The 26,367-nt window shown below is 36.3% G+C and overlaps 1 protein-coding gene across 1 annotated transcript in view; it reads right to left on the reverse strand.

The window, feature by feature from the left end:
* Window positions 1–1,331: 1,331 nt before the first annotated feature.
* The window catches only part of TRDN (triadin), a 407,513-nt gene continuing 382,477 nt past the window's right edge, over window positions 1,332–26,367 (reverse strand). The window contains exons 40-42 of the mRNA XM_063621032.1: window positions 7,209–7,247; window positions 4,576–4,614; window positions 1,332–1,854 (exon numbers count right to left, since the gene is read on the reverse strand). Coding sequence (XP_063477102.1) covers window positions 1,715–1,854; window positions 4,576–4,614; window positions 7,209–7,247 — 218 coding nt within the window. The 3' untranslated portion in view covers window positions 1,332–1,714. The remainder of the gene's footprint in view (window positions 1,855–4,575; window positions 4,615–7,208; window positions 7,248–26,367) is intronic.

Here is a 26,367-nt window from a genome sequence, read left to right on the forward strand (position 1 = left end):
TGTTCTATGAAATCTAAAACATCTATCATATTTGCTATTTTTTTACTCAGTAAATTGAGCAGGCTGGAGGAGCAGTTGAGCAATAAACTTTATGCACTCTCCTACCCACAAGTTTAGATTGTCATCTGAAAGGGCTTTGCAAGATGGTACTGTCTGGTCATTCCTGAAATTATACACTTCCAGGATGTCCCACATTCCCCATAAAGAGAGTCATTAATCTGGTTCATGTAACACTGGCTTTTGTGGTATGAATGAGGTCCACCAGCTTCTGGCGGAGACAAACTTCTTTCACAAAAGTCTCCAAAAATCCATTATTAGTAATGAATGTATTACTGATACCTAGCCTAATGATTTTTAGTGAAACTGTTTTATATCTTGGTCCTAAAGAACCTTAGTTAGTGGCAATTCTTGAAAATAAATCACTTGGCTAGTATTGGCTCTGGCTATCTCAGGCCTTGCTGATGATAATTGCAATGCTAGAAAGGATAACTCAATTTATTTCCTGAGTTAATTTGTCATAAGTTCAGTTGCAATTGTAAACATGATAAAGGTCACAGAGGCATGACTTTTAGAGTTGATAAAAACAATGTAGTAAAGCACACGAGTATTTATATTACTAGGAATATGACAAAAACATAACAGTCATTCCCAGTGATGCACTGTCAAGTAGATTAAAAATTGTTATCCATGTCATTGGCACTGATGACCAGTTACCTAAAATACAAGTAAGACATCTCATGAAGGCTTTTAAGGCTAAAATGAATTCCTTAAACTTTGATGGCATTCATATTTTGCCATTATGAGAAAGAAAAACATTTCACTTCACAGAAAGAATATGTTAAAGTGAAATGAAAATATTTTTATATCTGTCACCCAAATTTAGTGATTGATCTAAAATTTCACCCAGGTGACATTTTTATTAAGACACAGTCTGGAGAAATTTCAGAATTCCACATCTCATTTGCTAATATTTTAAACAAATGATTCACCAGACCTGCCTAATTGAATGGTGTATTTTCACTGGACTGAATGTCCCGATTATCATTCAAGACGTATCTTAAAGATTTATCAAGCATTTACTCTCCAACTTACCATGTCTAAAGCTCAGAGATATTTTGAGCTCTAAAAGAGTATCACAAGAAATTTATAGCAGTTTGTAGTACAACTCTTACCCATTCTTAGAGCAAAGTCACAACTAAAATAGAAATAGACAAAAATAAAATAAAATCATTAAGCATCAACTTATTGGGTAAATTAAGTTTAGATACCCATATGATGCAAAAGAGTCACTTTTATGTAAGCTTCCGCATCTTTTAAACTTAGAGCACAGTCTATGTTGTCATTAAAAAAATAATAGCTAACCGAAGCCAAGACTTCCATTTTGTAATTGTGTCAATTATTTTAAATATACCATTATTAAGTAAACTTTAAATTAGTTTGTGTACAACCTTATAGTGACTGGAAATAAGATAAATACAAGCACTCCCTCCCACTGCAGCAAACACACATAACAGATTCTTGAGACTTAGACCCTTAAACATGTCTGCTTATCACTCAATCCATTTGGCCACCATTTCCATCCACACCAGGCCAAAGAGCAAAATGTTTTCACAGAAATTCTCTGGGTTGCATATTCTTAATTGCCTGAACTATTGTGGACAAAACATCACATTTTTAAAATCTTAAAGCATTTGTAAGGGTCATACATGTGTGTTTACTGTCCTTGTTGCTTCTGTCCTGGAGAATTTGCTTGACTAGAGCTCTCTCCAGGGCGGTCTGCAGGAGTGAAAGGAAACTGAAATCCATAGCCATTGTACCCATCCAAGTAGACACACTGGAAGAAACTGATGGGACCTAAGGAACAGAGCATGACAGTTTGTTAAAGCATGCAGAACATGAGCAAAAAACACAGTGAGGCAGTACAGTGTGGCAGATAAGGTCACAGATTCTGCCATCAGCCTCCATAGCTGTTGGCAAGTTACTAAACTTCACTGTGTCTTGGAGTCTTTATGTATAAAATCAAAACAACGAAAACCACACAGAAATATTATGACAGTTAAATGAGTTACATGTGCTCTTAAAATTCTTCCTGGTACATAATAAGCCTTTAATAAGTGATAATAAAAATGGCCTGGCAGAGAAAGTCAAAGTTCTGATCATATAGACATCTGTTGATGTGCATAGCAATCATAGAGACATAGTTACAGGTTTCAAAACATGAGCTTATCAATATGAAAAGCAACAGACTGTGTGTGTGTGTGTTTTATAATGTCACAGAGAGGTGGTGCCAACATCTAGAAGTTTTATTTGCCCTTACTTTAGAGGCAAGAGCTTTCCTAAGGTGGGTTGGTTGCTCTTTTAGCAACAAAGGTAGCAGCCAGGTAGCAGTTCTGAGTAGAAAGCAAAACAGGAAAGTTAAGGGAGTGTGGTGCAAGTAAGGACTCTGGACTCAGTAAGCCAGTGCTCCCAGGTAGCAGCTTTGGTAAAAGACGGCGAGTTTAGCATCTCCTACAAACTTCCAGTGTTTTCTATCCTATCCATTTGCATTCTGTCAACCAGCCATAGATTTTTGCAGAAGGCCAGGAAAGAAGAATGATAATTAAAGCTAGTGGTGTGTGGGAGATAAGGAAGATGGCCAAATCCATATGAGACTAGGGGTTTATGAAGTAAAATAAAGCAAAGGATAGGAAAAAAGGAAGCTGGAGAAGCAACCAGGGAGTATTCTGATTCCATTTCCATGGGTCACTGGGTTTTCAGGGATGACAATAGTTTGAAGAATCTTGAATTTAGTTCTCTTTTCCAATGCATCTCATCTGGAATGATTTCTCTTTTCTTCTATCTTCAAACAGAAGCAATAATACAACTCCCCTCTGTTCAAGTTTGTGGAGGTTATGGGAGCTTGGGGGTTAGGCAGGCTACAAGACGGACAGTAGTAAAGCCGGCCCTGCGCAAGGAGAAATGGCAACCCAGTGCTAAAAGTAGAAGGGCCCATCAATGACAGGCTGCCTTCCAGCTGCTTATCAGAAGTGGACACTGTTTTGACACATTTATTTAATTGATGTTGAATAAGCTACTCATAAAAATATTATTATGACTGCAAATATTAGAGCTTAAATTAAAGGCTCATGAATATCAGGCTATAGAACTGCCTTATTGTTAGATGAAGATAGCAAATATCATTTTGATGCAATAGATCCCCCAACTGAGGTTAGAATATTTGACACCATTTTACTAAAAGTATTTGTGTTTTGTTTTTAATTAAAATTTTTACCTTAAAATAATTGTAGATTCACATATAATTGTAAGAGTTAATACAGAAAGATCCCACATATCTTCACCTAGCTTCCCTCAATGGTAACATATTGTAAAACTATAGAACAATATTCCAACTAGGAAACTGGCATTGATACAATTCACCTGTCTCATTGAATTATATTTTAATAGTTATTTAAAATATATGAGATTTCAAATGTTTATGTGACATAGCCACAAATTATTACCAGTAGGTTAATAATTGGGAAAGTGTTGCTATATAAAATGAAAATATGTCCAGATTGACCTATAATTCTTTTTCTTATGGATTTTGTAATATTACTCAAAAGTATCATAAGACTCTGCTTATTTCCCTATATTTCTCACAACCTTATTATATGAAGGATTATAATATGTGTCTATCTACTGCAGTAGTTCCAGCATCCAAAGAAGTACTTGGAACATAGTAGGCATTCAGTATCTGTCTAATGAATCACCTATTAATACAGAGCAGGAGGCATTTGCTATTGTAAGGGACATTTTAGTAATTTCCTACACAAATACACCCAAAAAGCACTGGAGAATCAAGAGACATCATTTCTTCAGACAAATATCTAGCTCTTTACTTTAAAAGCATTATGTGACACAAACTTCAGTTATACCTATTTCAAAAATTGCTTCCTTTATTCTGTTCTGCAACGACTTTAATGCATATGTAGATTCAAAATTTATTGCTTTACCATATGAACTAAAATGTCTAATTTGGAAGAACCGAAGTAATGAGAAACTTGGGCATTGAGTTTTGTAACTGCATATGAATATTGATTGGATTCTAAAATAAATGATCCCAAAGATTGAATATTTAGAACATACCATATATCTTGAAAAATCAAAAAGAATCTTGAATCTTAGAAGGGAGTTTCCAAGCAATTGAATTGCTAAAACCTATTTCTTCATTTTTTTCTACCTGATATAAAAAGTTTGGCATATTACTTCAGCTGTCCTATTATAAAGCAGGCGGTAACATACATTTAAGCATAGATTCAGCCAGAGTACTAAGGATCAGAAATATGTAGAAGGATTTGCGATAAACGCCACTTCAATCATTACTTGTAACTCTTCCAACTATCTGCCTCTTGCCTAACACAAAAGTGATACGCTTCTCTTTAAAACATAAATGACCTACTTTAATGTTATTCTTCATGTCTATGCTAAAAGAATTTTTCTTTGAATGCTGGTCTTAAGAGAGTCTAACATTTTTACATAGATGTAGCATCTTTAATATAGAATGATTTATTACTTTTAATCTCATTATAAACTTACTTTTCTGCTTCTTTGTGGGAGACACGTCTTCAGTTTCTTCTAGTGAATAAAAAATATAAAAGTAAATAACTTGTACATTTACAGCTATTATATAAATATATATGGGACTGAGAATGTCTAAACAGAAGCACACTATGAAAGAAACAGGAGTTACCCTTTTTATAGTATACTCCAGATTTGTACACAGATTCTATTCATATTTTCACTATAAAATTTAATAGGCAAGAGCCAGAGAGAGAAAGGGAGCCCATGAAAAAAATGGCATGCTACAAACAATTGTTTAAATAGGAAAACTGGCCCTGATGTGTCAGATATTCACTAATGAAGATAATTGACATGCATCCCTTTCCTGAGAAGGGATCTTTGATGCTCAGAGTTACAATTTGGTAAGGATAAAATCTGGCTAAAGATGAACAATTTAGTCAAAATAATTCCAAATTTGGAGAGACATATGTTTTTCATAATCATCCTTGCCATGAAAGTAGAGCAGCAGCCCAGTATCCTGCATTCTTCCCTTTTTACATCTGATTCACTGACTATTTATTTATTTTTGCTGCAGTAATATACATCGCAAATTTATATAGTGTTGGATAACTTGAAACTATTCCTTTGAATCCCTTTCTTCTGATTAGAAGTTCTTAACTGGTATCCACGAATGGGATTTTGGGGGTTTTTCTATAAAACACTGAAATAATTAGAAGTTGTGAGAGAGTGTGTGTGTGTGTGTGTATATGTGTGTTAGTGTGTGTGTTTCATTGAAAGTTAGGTTTATAGATCTTATCAATTTTTCAATTGGTTATAGAGCTGCTCCCCTCAGAGTGTGATCTATATACCAGTAGTTTCAGCATCACTTGATTTATTTATATAAATGCAGATTTTTAGGTTCTAACTCAGACATTTAATTCTAAGGAGACCTACAGTTGATCTGTATAAACAACAAAGTTTTAGAAGCACTGATCTATGAGTAAAAAACCTATTAGGGTGGCTGTTCTTAATAATTTTATATATATATATAAATAATATAGTATTCAGAAAGGTATCTTAATACAAGTCTAAATCTCAACTTTTATTTGATAAGGTACCCATCCTGTGTGTCTTTTCTCAAAGCACTATTTTCCATATTGTTAGTTAATTGTGGGCACTGGCAAAGAATTTATACTTTGTTGGCTAGATCAATGCTTAGGCAAATACTTACTGCCTGCAGACAAATTTAGAAGTGGAAGAGAAAATACTTATTTTTTATATGCAAACTATGTACCTGACAAAGGTCTAATATCCAGGATCTATAAAGCACTTAAACAAATTTACAAGAAAAAAGCAAACAATCTCATTACAAAGTGGTCAAAGGACATGAACAGGTACCTTTCAAATGAAGACATACATTCAATCAACAAGCGTATGAAAAAAAGCTCAACATCACTACTCATTAGGGAAATGCAAATCAAAACCACAATAAGATAACATCTCACGCCGGTAAGCATGGCTATTATGAAATAGTCAAAAAATAGCATATGTTGGTGAGCTTGCAGAGAGAAGGGAACACTTGTAGACTGTTGGTGGGTGTGTAAATTAGTTCAACTATTGTGGAAAGCAGTGTGATGATTCCTCAAAGAGCTAAAAACAGAACTATCATTCAACCCAGCAATCCCATTGCTGGATAGAGCTGGAGGTCATTATCCTTAGCAAACTAATGCAGGAAAAGAAATCCATATACAGCATGTTCTCACTTATAAGTGGGAGCTAAATAATGAGAAAACATGAACACAAAGACGGGAGGAACAGACACTGAGGCCTACCCAAGGGTTGAGAGTGGAAGGAGAAAGAGGATCAGAAAAAATAACTAATGGATAGTAGGATTAATACCTGAGTGATGAAATAATCTGTACAACAAACTCCCATGACATGAGTTTACCTATATAATAAACATACACATGTACCCCTAAACCTAAAATAAAAGTTTTTTTTAAAATAATACCTATTTTATAGCAGCCTTAATGAAAAAGCCAAGAACCTTTCAGAAAAAAAATCAAGTTAGCTGAAGCCCTCACTCTACAGATGGAGAAATTGTGTCCTGGAAAAACTTTATGAAGTTCATACATCTGGAGATTGCAGGTTTTCCTGACTTTTTGTCGTCTGGCTTGGGCTGGAAGAGTGCAGGGGTTGAGTCCTGCCTTCCATTCCTCCCTCCCTCCCTTCCTTCCTTCCTTCCTTCCTTCCTTCCTTCCTTCCTTCCTTCCTTCCTTCCTTCCCTCCTTCCTTCCTTTCCTTCCTTCCTTCCTGATGGTTCTGCTAATATAGGTGACTCATCTCAAGTCTTCTTAATAAAATCATGGCATTCTTGTAATTCTTAATGGACTAGTGATTTTGAAGTATTATTCCTGTAGATTGGCCAATAAATGCATCTGATAATTGTAAATAAATCAATACCCAACTAGTGTTTTTAATATGTGAAAAGATGTATATTTTCCAAATAATGTTAAAAAGCTGTTTGTTTTGAAAATAAGCCTACCATGTAAACATTGCCTAGAAAAGCTGAGGACTAGATAAGAATAGCTAGGAAAAAAAAAAGACAGACCAAAAACCTTATAGCTTTGAGAGAAAACTTGTAAATGATCCAAAGACAGCAAACTCACCTTTAGCTTTCTTTGAAGCTGGTACATCTTCAACATCTTCTAGAGTACAGGAAAAAGGCACATAGAATCACAGTCAATTTTTCAGTTTTCCCAAAGAGGAAGTATTATATTTAAAGGTTTTTAAGAGTCACGAGATCCCTGAATCTACAAACTCAGCACCTACAGTCTCCATAAATAAGAGCTTTCTGACCAAAACAGGCTCTTCTCCGACTTGGAGAGAGGATGTGGAGAAAATGATGAGTGCTGCACTGTGATAATCAGGCTGGTAAAGGTTACTTAGGGAAAAGACCTGTGGTGACCTCCAACACCCACCCCCAGGTTTCCCTCCTCCTCTGACTCCTAAAGCTCCTTTCAAAAATCATAATCATTTATAGAATTTAGGAAAGTTAAAGTAAATGGATTCACACATACAGGCTAGATAAAGAGATCAGTGTCTACCCACAAAATTTATTAGCAGATTGATTAGATTTTAGCCTTTTTGACAATTCTAAAAAGCCCAGAAATAAACCCATGCATATACATAGGTCAACTAATCTTTGAAAAAGGTACTAACAATAAACAATAGGGGAAAGATAGTCTCTTCAATATATGCTGTTGGGAAAACTGGATATCTATGTGCAAAAGAATGAAAGTGAACCTTTATCTTCCACCACCCTAAAATCAATTCAAAATGGATTTAAAGACTTAAATGTAAAACCTGAAACACTTTTAAAAGTAAACACAAGGGAAGAGCTTCTTAACATTGGTCTTGGCAATGATTTTATGAATCTGACACTAAAAGCGTAGGCAACAAAGGCAAAAAATAAACAATTGGAACTATATCACACTAAAAAGTTTGTGTACAGCAAAGGAAACAATGAACAAAATGAAAAGGCAAATTATGAAATGGGAGAAAATATTTGCAAGCCATATATCCAAAGGAGGTTAATACCTAAAATACACAAGACATTGATACAACTCCATAGCAAAAAAACAAATACATGGGCAAAGGACCTGAACAGACACTTTTCCAAACACATATACAAATGACTAACAGACACGTGGAAAGATGCCCTATATTATTAATTATCATGAAATAAAACCACAATGAGATATCTCAAATCTGTTAGAATAGTGATTATCAAAAAGTCAAATGAGATGTGTTGGTGAGGATTTAAGAGAAAAGGGAACTCTTGTTCACTTTTGATAGGAATGGGAATGTAAATTGGTATTGCCATTATGGGAAGCAGTATGGAGGTTCCTCAAAAATTTTTTTGTTTATTTATTTATTTTACCACTAGACAATAGTCATCCTCAACACATTTAAGAAGAAGCTACCATATGATCCAGCAATTTCACTTCTGGGTATATATCCAAATATATATCAAATATATTGTATGCTTGAAACTTTCTAAGAGAGTAGATCTTAAATATTCTCACCATACACACACACACACACACACACACACACACACACACACAGAATGCTGGTAACTATGTGAGGTGATGGCCATGTTAATTAGCTTGATTTTGGTAATTATTTCATAATGTATATGTATATCAAAATATCACATTGTTTGTCAAATATATATATATAATTTTTATTTGTCACTTATACCTCAATACAATTAGTGGGGAAAGGAAGATACTACATTTGAACTAAAGCTCAAATACATGTACAATGACTTGAGTTATATTGTGTAAATCACTTGATCTTTTCTGCATTCAACTTACAAGCACACATTGGAATAATGTGGAAGTAATTTTAAGTCTGAGATAATTCTAGTGCAATATAATGGAATGATGCTTTAATTTTTAACATTTGAAATTATCTGAAAGAAGGTCAGTTTTGTGTTATTTATTTAGATTTTGCATACCAACTGTTCACTAATAAATGAAAAAGGGGTAAGATAGGGTCAGTATGCAAATTTCCTCTAATAGGAAAGCAATGTGACCTTTATAGAAAAATGCTATTATGTAGAAGAACACAAAAGAAAAAGAAACAAAATTACTAGAATAATTTTTACTATATATTATTAAAGTTTTGATCTGATCAGTTTTAAATAATATTTAAAAATATATTTAACTCAATTAAATACTAGATAAAATGACCATGGTCTTGAACTGCTTAATCAACTGCTATAAATAATGGAACAGTACAAACCATTATATGATATTGTGAAATAACTTAATATCTATATTTTAAAAATGATATTAGTTCCAAAACAAATCAAATAATATCTTAATTGTGTAAAAAGATCCTATTAATTCCTATGCAAGTTCTGTACAAAAATAAAATGAGGCAAAGTCTGTGTCCACAAGGAACATATATTTTATTTTTATAGATTATAGCACACTTGAAACTTATTCTTTGGATCCATTTATTACCACTAGAAAAATAAATACAAATGGAAGGAATAAAGACCTCAGTGTCTTCAAATTCTATATTCTGATCCAGCATCAACTGGCTATAAGTGATAAAAGCTGGCAAGAGCTGAGTCACATGTCAATTGCTCAGGAGACAGAAGCCCAAGAAAGTAAACGGCGAGCCTAGGACAGTTGCTATAGAGATGCATTTTCTGTGGAAGCGACTTGGCAGCAAACGTTTACAGAACTAGGAATAAAATTCAAGAAAGGAATAAGGCACTTACTGTCCACTTATTCTTACAACTTCCATATTGAGTGAGTGGTAGTTTTGATAAAACAATTTGACTCTGAAAAGGTAGAATCATGGCAGTGAAAGGAGTGTCAAAATGTGCCAATGAAATTTTAAAGAGTGACCTGCTTTTGTCTGACAGTCAGGAAAATGTTTAATGAAGGAAGTAAAATTTGAAATGGGACTTATAATACTTTGAAGAAGGAGATGCCAAAATTAAAGTGAGGGCAACAATATGAAAAAAGGGTAGAGACAGCAAAGGACAGAGATATTCAGGGAGTAGAGGAGATGTTCTGGAAAACTTGGATAAGATTATCATGTGGAACATTTTATACATCAGGCTAAGTACCCCCAACTAAATTTCATAGCTAGTCAAGGTTGCTCAAGAGATAATGTTTTAAAGATGTACTTGGTAGAAATAAATAAGACTAGAGCATGAGAAAATGAATGCGGACAATGCAATTTGGCAAGTGTTCTAATAGCACAGAAATAGTACATTCTCCAAGTAGGAGTCACTGAAGGAGTTAAATACAAAAAAACGCTTTGCCAAAAGAATGAAATAGAATTAAATACAAGTAAGAACAAGAGATTAGTATTACAAGGAAAATAACGATATGTTATTTGAGTTTGGAGAAAGACAGTGGTGCCACTCCCAACTACAATGAAGTCCCTAGGGGACACTGATATTTGCTGGGGATAATGAAAAGTTCAATTCTCTATGGGTTGAACTGTGGTGCTAGGCCAGTCATGCAGTTGCAAATGCTTAGTAGGAAACAAGACAGAGCCGGCAAGATGTCTGAAAAGGTTAGAAGTGATATGCATCAAGTTAATGGGCAAAACTGGGTAAATTGTGGTAAAGTGTGAGATCACCACTTTTAATTATGGCAAAACAGTTATTATTTCTTAAGACTTTCTACATGCTAGGCCCTATTAAGTTATTTCATATGTGTTAACACGTTTCATCCTGACAATAACCATATGAGGTAAGGACTTTTTTGTTTGTGTGTTTGTTTTTGTTTGTTTACTTTTTGAGAAAAGATCTCACTCGGTCACCCAGTGTGGAATGTAATGACGCGATCTTGGTTCACTGCAACCTCCGATGTGAGGACTCTTATATTGAATCTAACGTACAAATAGAGGAGAGAGGGGTTAAATGCTGCCCAAGGTCACGAAACTCGTGAGTAGCAGAGCCAGAACAATAACAATCCAAATCTGCCTATATCAGCGCCTCTTGAAAGAGGGTTGAAATTTATCCCATGAATAGTACACCTGCTATGTGCCAGCCACTGTTCTAAGCACTTTATAAATGTTAACACTTTTCACCTCCTCAGAAAATCTGCGAGGAATATACTCTTATTGTTCCTATTTTATAGGTGGGACAATTAAAAATCAGAGAGATTCAATGTCTCAGAGCTATAAGAAGTGAAGGAACTGGTTTTTAAGACTATGGCATTCTGGTTCCAGAGATGGTGCTGTTAATCACTAAGCCATTCTGCCTGTATTAGTTTGTTTTCACACTGCCATAGAGAACTGCCCAAGATAGGTAATTTATAAAGGAAAGAGATTTAATTGACTCACATTTCAGCCTGGCTGAAGAGGCCTCAGGAAACTTACATCACGGCAGAAACGGAAGTCAACATGTCCTTCTTCACACGGTGGTAGGGAGAAGAAGAATGAGAACCGAGCAAAGGGGACAACCCCTTATAAAACCCTCAGATCTCCTGAGAACGTACTCACTATTGTGAGAATAGCATGGAAGAACTGCCCCCTTGATTCAATTACCTCCCACCAGGTCTCTCCCACAACATGTGGGGATATGGAAATATAATTCAAGATGAGATCTGGGTGGGGCCACAGCCAAACCATATCACTGCCTCTGGAGGATGAACTTCTAAACCCACTTCTCTGATTCTAGTACCCATGCATTATGTTGTCTAACATACCTGCTGGCAGGCTCTGACAGAGTCAAGTTATGCATGAGCCACACACTTGTGCAGAACAGAAATGAAGGAGGAGGCATTCCACTAACCCCTTTAAAATGAGAGGGGGTGCTAAATGTGTCCCTCTGCACTTCTAACAATCTATTCTCCCTCAGTGGTGATGAAAAGTTACTTAGTTGTCTTTGAAAATAAAGACAATGAAGAGGTAAGCATAATATTTTTTATGTTTGCCTAAACATTATAAGTAGTGTAAGTTAGTTATTTCTAGCATTGAAGAATAAAATTGTACTATCTTGACTTTCAAATTCTAGACTTCATTCTTCGCTTACATAGCAACAGATTCCAGAGGAATCAGAGATAGCAGTGAATCCATGCTCCTATCCAAGCAGTTGTCTGCACTCTAACAGAGTCATGAAAAAACGGGCCATCTTGTCTGTATGGCTGTCATTTTAATCAAGGACTAGGTTTTGTATAACTCTTTAATATTTATTGAATTGGGCCTACTGACACCAGGGTTCTTAAATAGCTATCAGTTTATTAAAAATTAGAATGATTACAACAGAAAGTCCTGGATTTTGTTTGGTCAAGTAGTCTTTGTATTTTCTGGTTAACTGAAGGACTTTCTCCTTTGTCCTAAATCCGTGATTTGCCTCATTTCACATAACTTTCTGTTTCAACACTTAAGAAAAGTGTTATTCTGTGATCAAGTGGAATGCCTGAAAAAGTAAGAAGTTACCTCTGTTCTCTGCCTGAACTTATCTCCAATACTGTTCTGCAGCCATGGGTCAAAAAAGTTTCACAGCCAATGGGATTTTTAACAGGGTTCATGTGTTAAGTCTTCATCTCTTTGGAGTCAAGGGTGGACTTGGTTCTATAAGGTTGAAGACACAGACGATTTAAAGACTTGATCTGTTGGTATTTAGGAGACTGCGTGTGTATGGACTCTAATAAATATGGACTCTAATTACAATTGGCTGATAAAAATTCCAAGTATATGAGAAAATGTAAAGTCCAACCTCAGTACCAATGGTAGGTATGGTATATAATTATGTGTATTCTTAATTATGTAGGCTTGATAAATGAATTTGCAAATTTTATACTAAAATGCAGATTTCGCATTCTCAGCAAGCAATCTTATCTTGGTTCTACATTTTATTCTCTAGAGCAGTGGCTTTCACTTTTTTCTTCACAGAATTCCTTTATAATCTTAAAATATTAAGGACCCCAAAATATTTTTCATGAATTATATCTATCAATAGTTACCACTATTGAAATTAAAGCAGCTATTTTCTAAACACAATGATATACTCATAAGTTATTTAGGTTCTGGAGAAGATATAGGAGAGGGGAAAGACAAATGGTGACTTAGGGTCAATATGTAACATGTTTTGACTTAATGGAATGCTTGAAAAGATGTCAGGGACCTCAGTAATCTACAGCAATCCACCTGATTTCTACTTCTTAGTCACTTAGACATAAAGCTTTGAATTCTACTTTGCCTAATCTCTATTCCTTATTCTTGAACCAAATTTGGTTTCAAGTCATGTAGGGTTTTAGAGAAACCTATGAAAAAATGCTCTTCTAGATAAAGAATTAGCCAACATACTACACATGGAAATAATTAAAAATAAACTTGTCAAAAGGAAAAGATGCTTATTAAAAAATAAGTTTGCTAGGCATTTAAACCAGTGTCAGGTCAAACTATTTTAAAAAAAAGAAAAGTAATGGTTACTTCCTGAGAAGAAAGATATATTGTTTCTCTGGCACAGAAATACACATAAAATAATGGAACATATAAGCAAGAACACAAACAAGGCAAAATGGGACTCCTCAAAGTAAGAATTATTACAGAGAAAAAGCCTGGTTGTATTTCCACCTTACTTTATATATTTTGTGGAAAAATGAATATACAATGTCAATTGCCTGCCAATTAAATAATGCTAATTTTGCATTTGAAGAAACATTTTAAGTTGAATAGTAATATTCAATAACACTAAAATTTTTGAGACGTGATGCAGTGGCTCACTCCTGTAATCTCAGCACTTTGTGAGGCTGAGGCAGGAGGATCACTGGAGCTGAAGAGTTTGAGGCTGCAAGTGAGTTATTATCTGTCCACCGCACTCTTACCTAGGTGACAGAGCAAGACCCCATCTCAAAAAAAAAAAAAAAATGGATGTTAGGGAAAGAGGCATAGGTATCAGTTATTAAAACCACCACTCCTCTTGGATGGGTTCCAAGATGGTCAAATAGGAACAGCTCCAGTCTACAGCTCCCAGAGTGAGTGACACAGAAGAGGGGTAATTTCTGCATTTCCAACTGAGGTACCGGGTTCATCTCACCAGGGCTTGTCAGACAGTGGGTGCAGGACAGTGGGTGCAGCCCACTGAGCATGAGACGAAACAGGGCGAGGCATCGCCTCACTGGGAAGCGCAAAGAGTCAGGGAATTCCCTTTCCTAGCCAAGGGAAGCTGTGACAGATGGCACCTGGAAAATTGGGTCAATCCCACCCTAATACTGCACATTTCCAACCATCTTAGCAAACGGCACACCAGGAGATTATATCCCCCACCTGGCTCTGAGGGTCCCACACCCACGGAGCCTCGCTCATTGCTAGCACAGCAGTCTGAGATCAAACTGCAAGGTGGTAGTGAGGCTGGGGGTGGGGCGCCTGCCATTGCTGAGGCTTGAGTAGGTAAACAAAGCGGCCAGGAAGCTCGAACTGGTTGGAGCCCACTGCAGCTCAAGGAGGCCTGCCTGCCTCGGTAGACTCCACCTCTGGGGGCAGGGCATAGCCAAATAAAAGGCAGCAGAAACCTCTGCAGACTTAAATGACCCTGTTGACAGCTTTGAAGAGAGTAGTGGTTCACCCAGCACGGAGTTTGAGATCTGAGAACGGACAGACTGCCTCATCAAGTGGGTCCCTGACCCCCGAGTAGCCTAGCTGGGAGGCACCCCCCAGTAGGGGCAGACTGATACCTCACACAGCAGGGTACTCCTCTGAGACAAAGCTTCCAGAGGAACGATCAGGCAACAACATTTGCTGTTCAGCAATATCCACTGTTCTGCAGCCTCTGCTGCTGATACCCAGGCAAACAGGGTCTGGAGTGGACCTCCAGCAAACTCCAACAGACTTGCAGCTGAGGGTCCTGACTTTTAAAAGGAAAACTAATGAACAGAAAGGACATCTACACCAAAACCCCATCTTTACATCACCATCATCAAAGACCAAAGGTAGATAAAACCACAAAGATGGGGAAAAAACAGCAGAAAAGCTGAAAATTCTAAAAATCAGAGTGCCTATCTCTCTCCAAAGGAATGCAGCTCCTCGCCAGCCACAGAACAAAGCTGGATGGAGAATGACTTTTGACGAGTTGAGAGAAGAAGGCTTCAGACGATCAAATTTCTCCAAGCTAAAGGAGGAAGATCGAACCCATCGCAAAGAAGCTAAAAAACCTGAAAAAAGATTAGACGAATGGCTAACTAGAATAACCAGTGTAGAGAAGTCCTTAAATGACCTGATGGAGCTGAAAACCATGGCACAAGAACTATGTGACGAATGCACAAGCCTCAGTAGCCAATTCAATCAACTGGAAGAAAGGTTATCAGTGATTGAAGATCAAAGGAATGAAATGAAGCAAGAAGAGAAGTATAGAGAAAAAAGAGTAAAAAGAAATAAACAAAGCCTCCAAGAAATATGGGACTATGTGAAAAGACCAAATCTATGTCTGATTGGTGTACCTGAAAGTGATGGGGAGAACTGAATTGTTGGAAAACACTCTGCAGGATATTATCCAGGAGAACTTCCCCAACCTAGCAAGGCAGGCAAACATTCAAATTCAGGAAATACAGAGAACACCACAAAGTTACTCCTCAAGAAGAGCAACTCCAAGACACATAATTGTCAGATTCACCAAAGTTGAGATGAAAGAAAAAATGTTAAGGGCAGCCAGAGAGAAAGATCGGGTTACCAAGAAAGGGAAGCCCATCGGACTAACAGCTGATCTCTCTGCAAAAACTCTACAAGCCAGAAGAGAGTGGGGGCCGATATTCAACATTCTTAAAGAAAAGAATCTTCAACCCAGAATTTCATATCCAGTGAAACTAAGCTTCATAAGTGTAGGAGAAATAAAATCCTTTACAGACAAGCAGATGCTGAGAGATGTTGACACCATCAGGCCTGCCGTACAAGAGCTTTGGAAGGAAGCACTAAACACGGAAAGGAACAACTGGTACCAGCCACTGCAAAAACATGCCAAATTGTAAAGACCATCGAGGCTAGGAAGAAACTGCATCAACTAATGAGCAAAATAACCAGCTAACATCATAATGACAGGATCCAACTCACACATAACAATATTAACCTTAAATGTAAATGGGCTAAATGCTCCAATTAAAAGACACAGACTGGCAAATTGGATAAAGAGTAAAGACCCATCAGCGTGCTGTATTCAAGAGACCCATCTCATGTGCAGAGACACACATAGGCTTAAAATAAAGGGATAGAGGAAGATCTACCAAGCAAATGGAAAACAGAAAAAAGGCAGGGGTTGCAATCCTCGTCTCTGATAAAACAGACTTTAAACTAACAAAGATCAAAAGAGACAAAGAAGGCCTTTATGTAATGGTAAAGGGATCAATTCAACAAGAAGAACTAACTATCCTAAATATATATGCCCCCAATACAGGAGCACCCAGATTCATAAAGCAAGTCCTTAGGGACCTACAAAGAGACTTAGACTCCCACACAATAATAATGGGAGACTTTAACACCCCACTGTCAACATTAGACAGATCAACGAGACAGAAAGTTAACAAGGATATCCAGGAATTGAACTCAGGTCTGCACCAAGCAGACCTAATAGACATCTACAGAACTCCCTACCCTAAATCAACAGAATATACATTCTTCTCAGCACCACATAGCACTTATTCCAAAATTGACCACATAGTTGGAAGTAAAGCACTCCTCAGCAAATGTAAAAGAACAGAAATTATAACAAACTGTCTCTCAGACCACAGTGCAATCAAACTAGAACTCAGGGTTAAGAAACTCACTCAAAACCACTCAACTACATGGAAACTGAACAACCTGCTCCTGAATGACTACTAGGTTCCTAACAAAATGAAGGCAGAAATAAAGATGTTCTTTGAAACCAATGAGAACAAAGACACAACATACCAGAATCTCTGGGACACATTTAAAGCAGTGTGTAGAGGGAAATTTATAGCACTAAATGCCCACAGGAGAAAGCAGGAAAGATCTAAAATTGACAGCCTAACATCACAATTGAAAGAACTAGAGAAGCAAGAGCAAACACCTTCAAAAGCTAGCAGAAGGCAAGAAATAACTAAGATCAGAGCAGAACTGAAGGAGATAGAGACACAAAAAAACCCTTCAAAAAATCAATGAATCCAGGAGCTTGATTTTGAAAAGATCAACAAAATTCATAGACTGCTAGCAAGACTAATAAAGAAGAAAAGAGAGAAGAATCAAATAGACATAATAAAAAATGATAAAGGGGATATCACCACTGATCCCACAAATACAAACTACCATCAGAGAATAATATAAACACCTCTATGCAAATAAACTAGAAAATCTAGAAGAAATGGATAAATTCCTCGACACATACACCCTCCCAAGACTAAACCAGGAAGAAGTTGAATCACTGAATAGACCAATAACAGGCTCTGAAATTGAGGCAATAATTAATAGCTTACCAACCAAAAACAGTCCCGGACCAGATGGATTCACAGCCGAATTCTACCAGAGATACAAGGAGGAGATGGTACCATTCCTTCTGAAACTATTCCAATCAATAGAAAAAGAGGAAATCCTCCCTAACTCATTTTATGAGGCTAGCATCATCCTGATACCAAAGCCTGGCAGAGACACAACAAAAAAAAGAGAATTTTAGACCAATATCCCTGATGAAAATCAATTCAAAAATCCTCAATAAAATACTGGTAAACTGAATCCAGCAGCACATCAAAAAGCTTATCCACCATGATCTAGTGGGGTTCATCCCTGGGATGCAAGGCTGGTTCAACATATGCAAATCAATAACTGTAATCCAGCTTATAAACAGAACCAAAGGCAAAAACTACATGATTTTCTCCATAGATGCAGAAAAGGCCTTTGACAAAATTCAACAACCCTTCATGCTAAAAACTCTCAATAAATTAGGTACTGATGGGATATATCTCAAAATAATAAGAGCTACTTATGACAAACCCACAGCCAATAGCATAGTGAATGGGCAAAAACTGGAAGCATTCCCTTTGAAAACTGACACAAGACAGGGATGCCCTCTCTCACCACTCCTATTCAACATAGTGTTGGAAGTTCTGGCCAGGGCAATCAGGCAGGAGAAAGAAATAAAGCGTATTCAATTAGGAAAAGAGGAAGTCAAATTGTCCCTGTTTGCAGATGATGTGATTGCATATTTAGAAAACCTCATCATCTCAGCCCAAAATCTCCTTAAGCTGATAAGCAACTTCAGCAAAGTCTCAGGATACAAAATCAATGTACAAAAATCACAAGCATTCTTATACACCAATAACAGACAAACAGAGAGCCAAATCATGAGTGAACTCCCATTCACAATTGCTTCAAAGAGAATAAAATCCCTAGGAATCCAACTTGCAAGGGATGTGAGGGACCTCTTCAAGGAGAACTACAAACCACTGCTCAATGAAATAAAAGAGGACACAAACAAATGGAAAAACATTCCATGCTTATGGATAGGAAGAATCAATATCGTGAAAATGGCCATATTGTCCAAGGTAATTTATAGACTCAATGCCATCACCATCAAACTACCAATGACTTTCTTCGCAGAATTGGAAAAAACTACTTTAAAGTTCATATGGAACCAAAAAAAGAGCCCGCATTGCCAAGACAATCCTAAGCCAAAAGAACAAAGCTGGAGGCATCACGCTACCTGACTTCAAACTATACTACAAGGCCACAGTAACCAAAACAGCATGGTACTGGTACCAAAACAGAGATATTGACCAATGGAACAGAACAGAGCCCTCAGAAATAATACCACACATCTACAACCATCTGATCTTTGACAAACCTGACAAAAACAAGAAATGGGGAAAGGAGTCCCTATTTAATAGATGGTGCTGGGAAAACTGGCTAGCCATATGTAGAAAGCTGAAACTGGATCCCTTCTTTACACCTTATACAAAAATTAATTCAAGATAGATTAAAGACTTAAATATTAGACTTAAAACCATAAAAACCCCAGAAGAAAACCTAGGCAATACCATTCAGGACCTAGGCAATACCATTCAGGACATAGGCATGGGCAAGGACTTCATGTCTAAAACACCAAAAGCAATGGCAACAAAAGTCAAAATTGACAAATGGGATCTAATTAAACTAAAGAGCTTCTGAACAGCAAAAGAAACTACCATTGGAGTGAACAGGCAACCTACAGAATGGGAAAAGATTTTTCCAATCTACTCATCTGACAAAGGGCTAATATCTAGAATCTACAAAGAACTCAAACAATTTTTCAAGAAAAAAACAAACAACCCCATCAAAAAGTGGACGAAGTATATGAACAGACACTTCTCAAAAGAAGACATTTATGCAGCCAACAGACACATGAAAAAATGCTCATCATCACTGGCCATCAGAGAAATGCAAATCAAAACCACAGTGAGATACCATCTCACCAGTTAGAATGGTGATCATTAAAAAGTCGGGAAGCAACAGGTGCTGGAGAGGATGTGGAGAAATAGGAACACTTTTACACTGTTGGTGGGACTCTAAACTGGTTCATCCATTGTGGAAGACAGTGTGGAGACTCATCAAGGATCTAGAATTAGAAATACCATTTGACCCAGCCATCCCATTACTGGGTATATACCCAGAGGATTATAAATCATGCTGCTATAAAGACACCTGCACACATATGTTTACTGTGGCACTATTCACAATAGCAAAGACTTGGAACCAATCCATATGTCCTCAGTGATAGACTGGATTAAGAAAATGTGGCACATATACACCATGGAATACTATACAGCCATAAAAAAGGATGAGTTCATGTCGTTTTTAGGGACATGGATGAACCTGGAAATCATCATTCTCAGTAAACTATCGCAGGGACAAAAAACCAAACACCGCATATTCTCACTCATAGGTGGGAATTGAACAATGAGAACACTTGGACATAGGAAGGGGAACATCACACACCGGGACCTGTCTTGTGGTGGGGGGAGGCGGGAGGGATAGTATTAGGAGATATACCTAATGTAAATGACGAGTTAATGGGTGCAGCACACCAACATGGCACATGTTTACATATGTAACAAACCTGCACATTGTGCACATGTACCCTAGAACTTAAAGTATAATAATAATAATAATAATAATAATAATAATAATAATAATAAAAAGAAAAATGATAAAACCACCACTTCTAAATTTGGATAACTGGAATATATTCAACACCCTTATCGTACATTTGCAAAACAATTTACTAGAAACATATTCACAGCATTTTTCATAGATGGTTGGAATCTCAGTTTCTTCTTCATACAAAAGATTAATTCATAATGTATATTTTGTGATGTAGGTTGTGTGTTTATATTATAAAAAGTAAAATCATAAACAGCATTTTAAAAATTTCAGTCTAGCTTTACAGTCAAAGTGAATATTACCTTGAAGGTGTCCTATGATTTATTCATTTACGATAAAGTTACTTTTCCAGCAACAACTATGAGAACTACAATGAGATATTTTTCTGTGCCAGGTACGCTACTAGGTTACTAGATTTGACATATGTGTTTTAACCTAAGTCTCACCAATACCCCTATGAATTATGGGGAAAATACCTGATTTTACAAGAGAACTTTGAGCCCCAAAGTATTTGAAAAGAACTTCCCTGCAGTTACACATTTTAAAAAGTGTTTTTCAACACTTTCCTCAACATCAAGACCCTCACTCTTTCCTCTAAACTATTCTATCTTTACTTGCAAAGCACTTTGCTCTGTGCCCTGAAGGAACCAAAAGGAAACAGGATGCTACTTAGAAGTAATTTACAAGCACATGTAGAGAAAATGAAAAAGTACCCAACCAAATAGAAGGGACTCTGAAGCACGAGATAGTACATGACAATTGATAGTATAACTGCAAGGTAGTTTCAAGAGTGAAATGGTCAATTCCTCTTACGTAGATCAAAGAAGTTTTTTATGGACACTCTTCCACTGGTGACGGACTTTGAACAATCGTAATGAATTGTATAGTTAGAGGTACAAAGAATCGTCCAGGAAAAGAGAATGATGGGATCAAATTTAGGAGGCAGCAGTATTAGGAATATAGAATGTTCAGTTGGGCTAGTACCTACAGTAGGTATAGAAAATGATCATACCAAAAAAAAATTTTAATGTAGTTTATACCTGGATTATAGAGGCCCTAGACTCCTGGGCTTAGAAATGTAGAATTTATCCCAAATTCACAATGAAGAAATAGTCAATGTTTCTCACATACATGGCCCAATCATTTTAAAGTCTGGAAAATTTAATGTCAGTGGACATAAAAAGGAAGAATGACAAGTCAGAAAAGGGCCTGTTGGGGAGTGAATGCAATGGTTTAGAGGAGAAACAGTAAAAGCCTACATGACTTAAAACAAAATTAGGGTCCGGGACAAGGAATACTGATTAGTCAAAGTAGAATTCAAAATTTTATGTCTAAGTGACTAAGGAGTAGAAGTCAGATGGCAAGAGTAGAATCTCCTCTTGGGATATGGAGAGGGTGGAGGGACAAGGGAAAGAAGAAGTTTATTATATGAAGATCAGTTGTAAACTTGTGCAGACAAAGGGTGAAATTAGGAATTGAATGTGACCGGAGCTGAAAAAATAGGTTAAGCTTCCGAAGAATTTTGGATCTTATCCATAAAGGAGTAGATAATGTAGATAACAAAACTGGATGGCCCTACTGAGGAATAGCGCAGAAAAGTAGGAAAGAGAGCTGAGGTTGGAAGAATTCAACCTCTGGGGAAAAACAGCAGAAGCCCAGTACTGAGCAAATAGACTGAAAAAAAAAATCCTATATTATGAAAGCCAAGAGAGGAAAATATTTCAAAAAGAGCAGGCGACCCACAATGTGGAAGACATTAGAGAGGTTAACAATAGGGGAGAAGTGAGCAAAAGGTAACTCAGCTTTACAATTGGGAATGCTGTGTTGAACTTGAGGTTAGCTATTTGGGGAGACTGTTGGGGCAGAAATGGGGGCAGATATCCAAGATGCACGGAATTAAAACTGAAAAAGTAGAGAGAAATTGCTAGGAGATCTAGTTCAGAAGTGGCTGCAAATGCAAGCAGAGCAAAAAGACAACAGCTCTGAGAAGGAGAAAGGGCAAGGAAAATTTTGTACAAAGAATATTTGTAGGTAGAGGTAGGAGAAACTCTTATGGTGAGAATTGCAGAGGCATGACTGAGGGAGAAAGCAAGAGAGGATGGAATCAAAAAGGAATACAGAATGGTAAATCTTAGGAGAAGCAATGCTTCTTGATATGAGAATGGGAGGCTAGTGATAGGGAATATACAAAAGAGTAAAAAGAGATTGTAATTTGAGGAGAAGGCAAACTTTGAAGAACCCACATTTATGGCATAGATTGTTAATTTTGTTTTTCTCACTTTTAAACATAAAATTTTTCTGTGTAGTGTCCAGTCTGCTCTGCACACTCTTAGCAAACACTATAAATAAATCAAAGCCCCCTAAATAATGCATGTATATGTACCAGCTCAGTTACTCTATGTTCATCTCTACCAGTAGTCTATTTTGATTTGTGCAGTTTCAAGAAATCCTTGTAAGTAAACATGTGGGATCCTTAGTCATAGATGCAAAAAAAGCTTAGCATGAATATTTGTATTCTTCCTCAGCCCTCTTCCTTTATCAAATTCACTGCCTCTCTCTGTTTCTGCAGAGATACCCAAAGCTCCAAATTATTTTCTCAACTAACTGGCCAAACTGTGTGTAACCGGTTTAACAGAATATTACTTTCTAAGAGTTTACATTTTCCTAAGAAATCTTAAAAACCCATGGTAGTTCAAAGCAACATTTGACAACCAGTTTATTTTAGCTCTCAGGTGTGAGAAGCTCCTTCTATATGTGCTATTATTTAAAGTAATCACGAGTTTTAAAGAAAATGAACTGCTACGCTGAGAACTCACTGAAGATTCTTAAAATTGACTCTAGGGAATAATAAACTATGCAGGGAAATTTCACATTTGGATTTTGTAGGCAGCACACAGTGCAGCCAGGAGTGTTCAATGAATGTATGCGACCCTTTCTTAGTGTCTGTCCCATCACTCCCAGGATGAACATGGCTCTCTTGAGGGCAATGTCAGAACAACTTAACATCACCCTTAAATGAATGAGGCCACAGTGCTGGGACCCAAAGTCTAATAACGAACAGTGACAAACGTTTCACCAAATGTGCCTTATACACAACTTTTCTCTGGAGTCTAGCAAAAGGGGTGATCAGAGTGGTGAGTATGATCACTGGTACATATTAAGGAGGCTTCAGCCAACTTTTTCTCCTAAAACAAAATCATCATGAATTTAATCACCTTTGCTTTAAAAAGTGAGATTGTTTTAAATCCACGCAAAAATAAGAGATAGATGTTTTCTTTTTATTTTTTTCATTTAATAATTGTATCCATTTTGACACAAAAGTTCAATAATTGAAATCTGTCCCTTGCTAGGGGAGTAACCCATTGTCATTACATCATCATCATCATCATCCTCATTCTTATAGTTCCCAATTAATAATCATTTATTATATACCAATCCCTATTTATGCACCATACTATTTTATCTTAATCTACCCAAAATTTCTATGAGATGAATATTGTTATTCAAAATTTAAAAATAAAGCTATTGAAGCACAAAAATGTTAAGTAATTTTTCCAAGTTATTCAGCTTTTAAGTCATGATGGGAACTAGTACTTCTGAAGCTAGTTTCCCTGGTATCAACTACTACCCTATGATACAATCTGTATACACATGTCTATTATGAATTTAGTGCTAATTTGTTTAGCAAAAACTACAGTAATGTTGCCATTCCATTTTAGCATGTGACCTCTAACAAAACAGAAGTTGTTTTATAAAAACAATCACTTTCAAATCACATATATGTGTGTGCATTTATGTATAGGTATGTGTATATATGTTTATAAACACACATATATTAAATATATATATACACTCATGCATAGCCTGAAATAAGCTTTCATCCATTCATTACAAGAAGACTTTTTTTCAGTTTGTACATATCTGTATTAGTTGAGAATGGTTTTGCTTTAATAAAGATTAAATTTAGGATTCTATGATGAAGCACTCGCTAAATTTTTAATGACATAATTAGTTTTACACAATTGTCTAGAACTGGGACGTAAGATATCTTGTTTTTTAATTTAGAAAAAGAAAGGCAATAATCTTGGTTAAAATAAGATTTGTGGATAAAATCTTAAGAACTATTAGACACTAATACTTCTGAAAATATGATAGACTGAATACACTAAAGTGCTCATTCACAGCAACAAAACTGATACCTTTTGTTGAAGGACTGGGTTTAGAGGAGGTAAAGGAAATCTTCAAATAGAATTGTCCCTTCTGTCCCAGGGAAATTAAAATAAAAAACTAACCCTGCTGATACATGAAAAGTTGGGTCACATTAGGATAAGTGCTTATATTAAAACTGAAATTCAGTAATTAAGTGTGCAAGGAGCAAAATGGGGGTGTAGAGGCTGGGATCGTTTGTTAAGCCAGGGAGGGTGGGACAATGATAAAATTGTCCTAGGGGACTGTGAGAACATAATAGCAACATAGATCTTAAATTTCCTTCATATTTCTCCCCCCAAAATGATAGAATAGGTAGACAGCAAAAACCATGAACAATATTTATAACAAATTAGATGAACCCTAAGATATCTATGTATTAAGACAAATGAATAGTCAAAAATCTACAAGGAATCAAAGTCTGTGGAAGAGGAAGCAGAGGGAAACCATGGGGAGTCTGAGAGATGGTGATCAGTCTCTCAGATAGCCAATAGGTATTTCCCAAAGGAAGTCAGACTGATGAGATCATCAGCTAAAGTTGTGAGGGACTTTGTCAAGTCAAAGCAGGTAAGCATTGAGAGCTGAAGGTGCTGGAACCATCAGATACCCTGTGACCTTGGGAAACTGACAAGCCAGGGCTCACTTTCAGGATGGATTCCCACAAATGGTAAGGAACTGCTGGAAGTGGAATAAAAGTTGAGCAGGACAGGGTCAGTAAAGACAAAGAAAAAAGTAAGGTCAGGTAAGTGAGAAAAAGTAACCCAGCTAGGAAATCTCAAAAAGCTATCTGTCACAAGTTTTGTACGTTATTTATTTTATTTTTTAAGGTTTATTTTTTAAAATAATCACACAGTAAATTGAGTTTTTCAGTGCAAACTTCTATGAATTTTAAGACACAAATATGAATTTTAAGACACGTATAGATGTGTGACTACAACCAAAATCACCTCCAAAAAATACCTTTGTTCTCCTCCTTTATAGTGACACTCTCCCTCTGTCCCTAACCTTGGGCAACTACTGAGCTGTAACCCAATGGAAGAATTTCATATGCATGAAAACTTCCCATATGGAACCTTTGGAGCTTAACTTCAGAAGAAATAACGCATTTGAATTCATATAACTGTTGCACATATGAATTTTTATTCCTGAGAAATATTCTGTTGTGCAGATGTACTACAGCTTCTACATCCATTTGCCTGTTGATGGACATTTGGGTTATTTCCAGATTTGGCGATTGTGAATATAGCTGCAACAAACATTTATGTTCACATTTTTGGGCAAACATAAATTTTTATTTCTCTCATCCTTCAGGAGTGAGATGGTTGGGTCATAACATAAGCATGTGTTTCTCTTCATAAGAAACTCAGTTTTCTATAGTGCCAGTACCATTTTGCCTTCCCAACAGCAATGTATGAAAGTTCTGGTTGTTTCAAATGCTTGCCAGCACTTGTTTTTGTTTTTCTATGTTTTTAAAAAGTTTACTTATTCTAATAAATGTGTGCTGTTATATAATGGTGGCTTAGTCTGCAATTCTCTAATAGCTAATAATGTCAAATATCTTTTCTGATTCTTATTTGCCATTCATACATCCTCTTTGGTGAAGTATGTGGTAAAATCTTTTGTTTACTTTTTAAAATTAATTTTAACTAACATTTTATTTCACCCAATTTGTAAAAAATACAAGGCCTTTGTTGAATATGTAGTCTTTACTCTTCCACAGAGCATACATTTTTAATTTTGAGATGGTATACAATTTATTATTTTTTCTTTTACAAATAGTCCTTTTGGTGTCATATCTTGTAACTCTTTGTCTAATGTTAGGTCTCAAAGATGTTTTCTCCTAAAAGTTTGATAATTTCATGTTTTACATTTAGAGATATCTATTTTTGATTAATTTTAACATACTATGTGAGGTAAAGATAGCAGTTTGTTTTCAAAAAATACACAGATGTCCAATTGTTTGAGAGCCACTGGTTAAAAAGTCTACTTATTCTCCAC

This window comes from Symphalangus syndactylus, chromosome 2, assembly GCF_028878055.3.
Source record: "Symphalangus syndactylus isolate Jambi chromosome 2, NHGRI_mSymSyn1-v2.1_pri, whole genome shotgun sequence".
NCBI lineage: Eukaryota > Metazoa > Chordata > Mammalia > Primates > Hylobatidae > Symphalangus > Symphalangus syndactylus.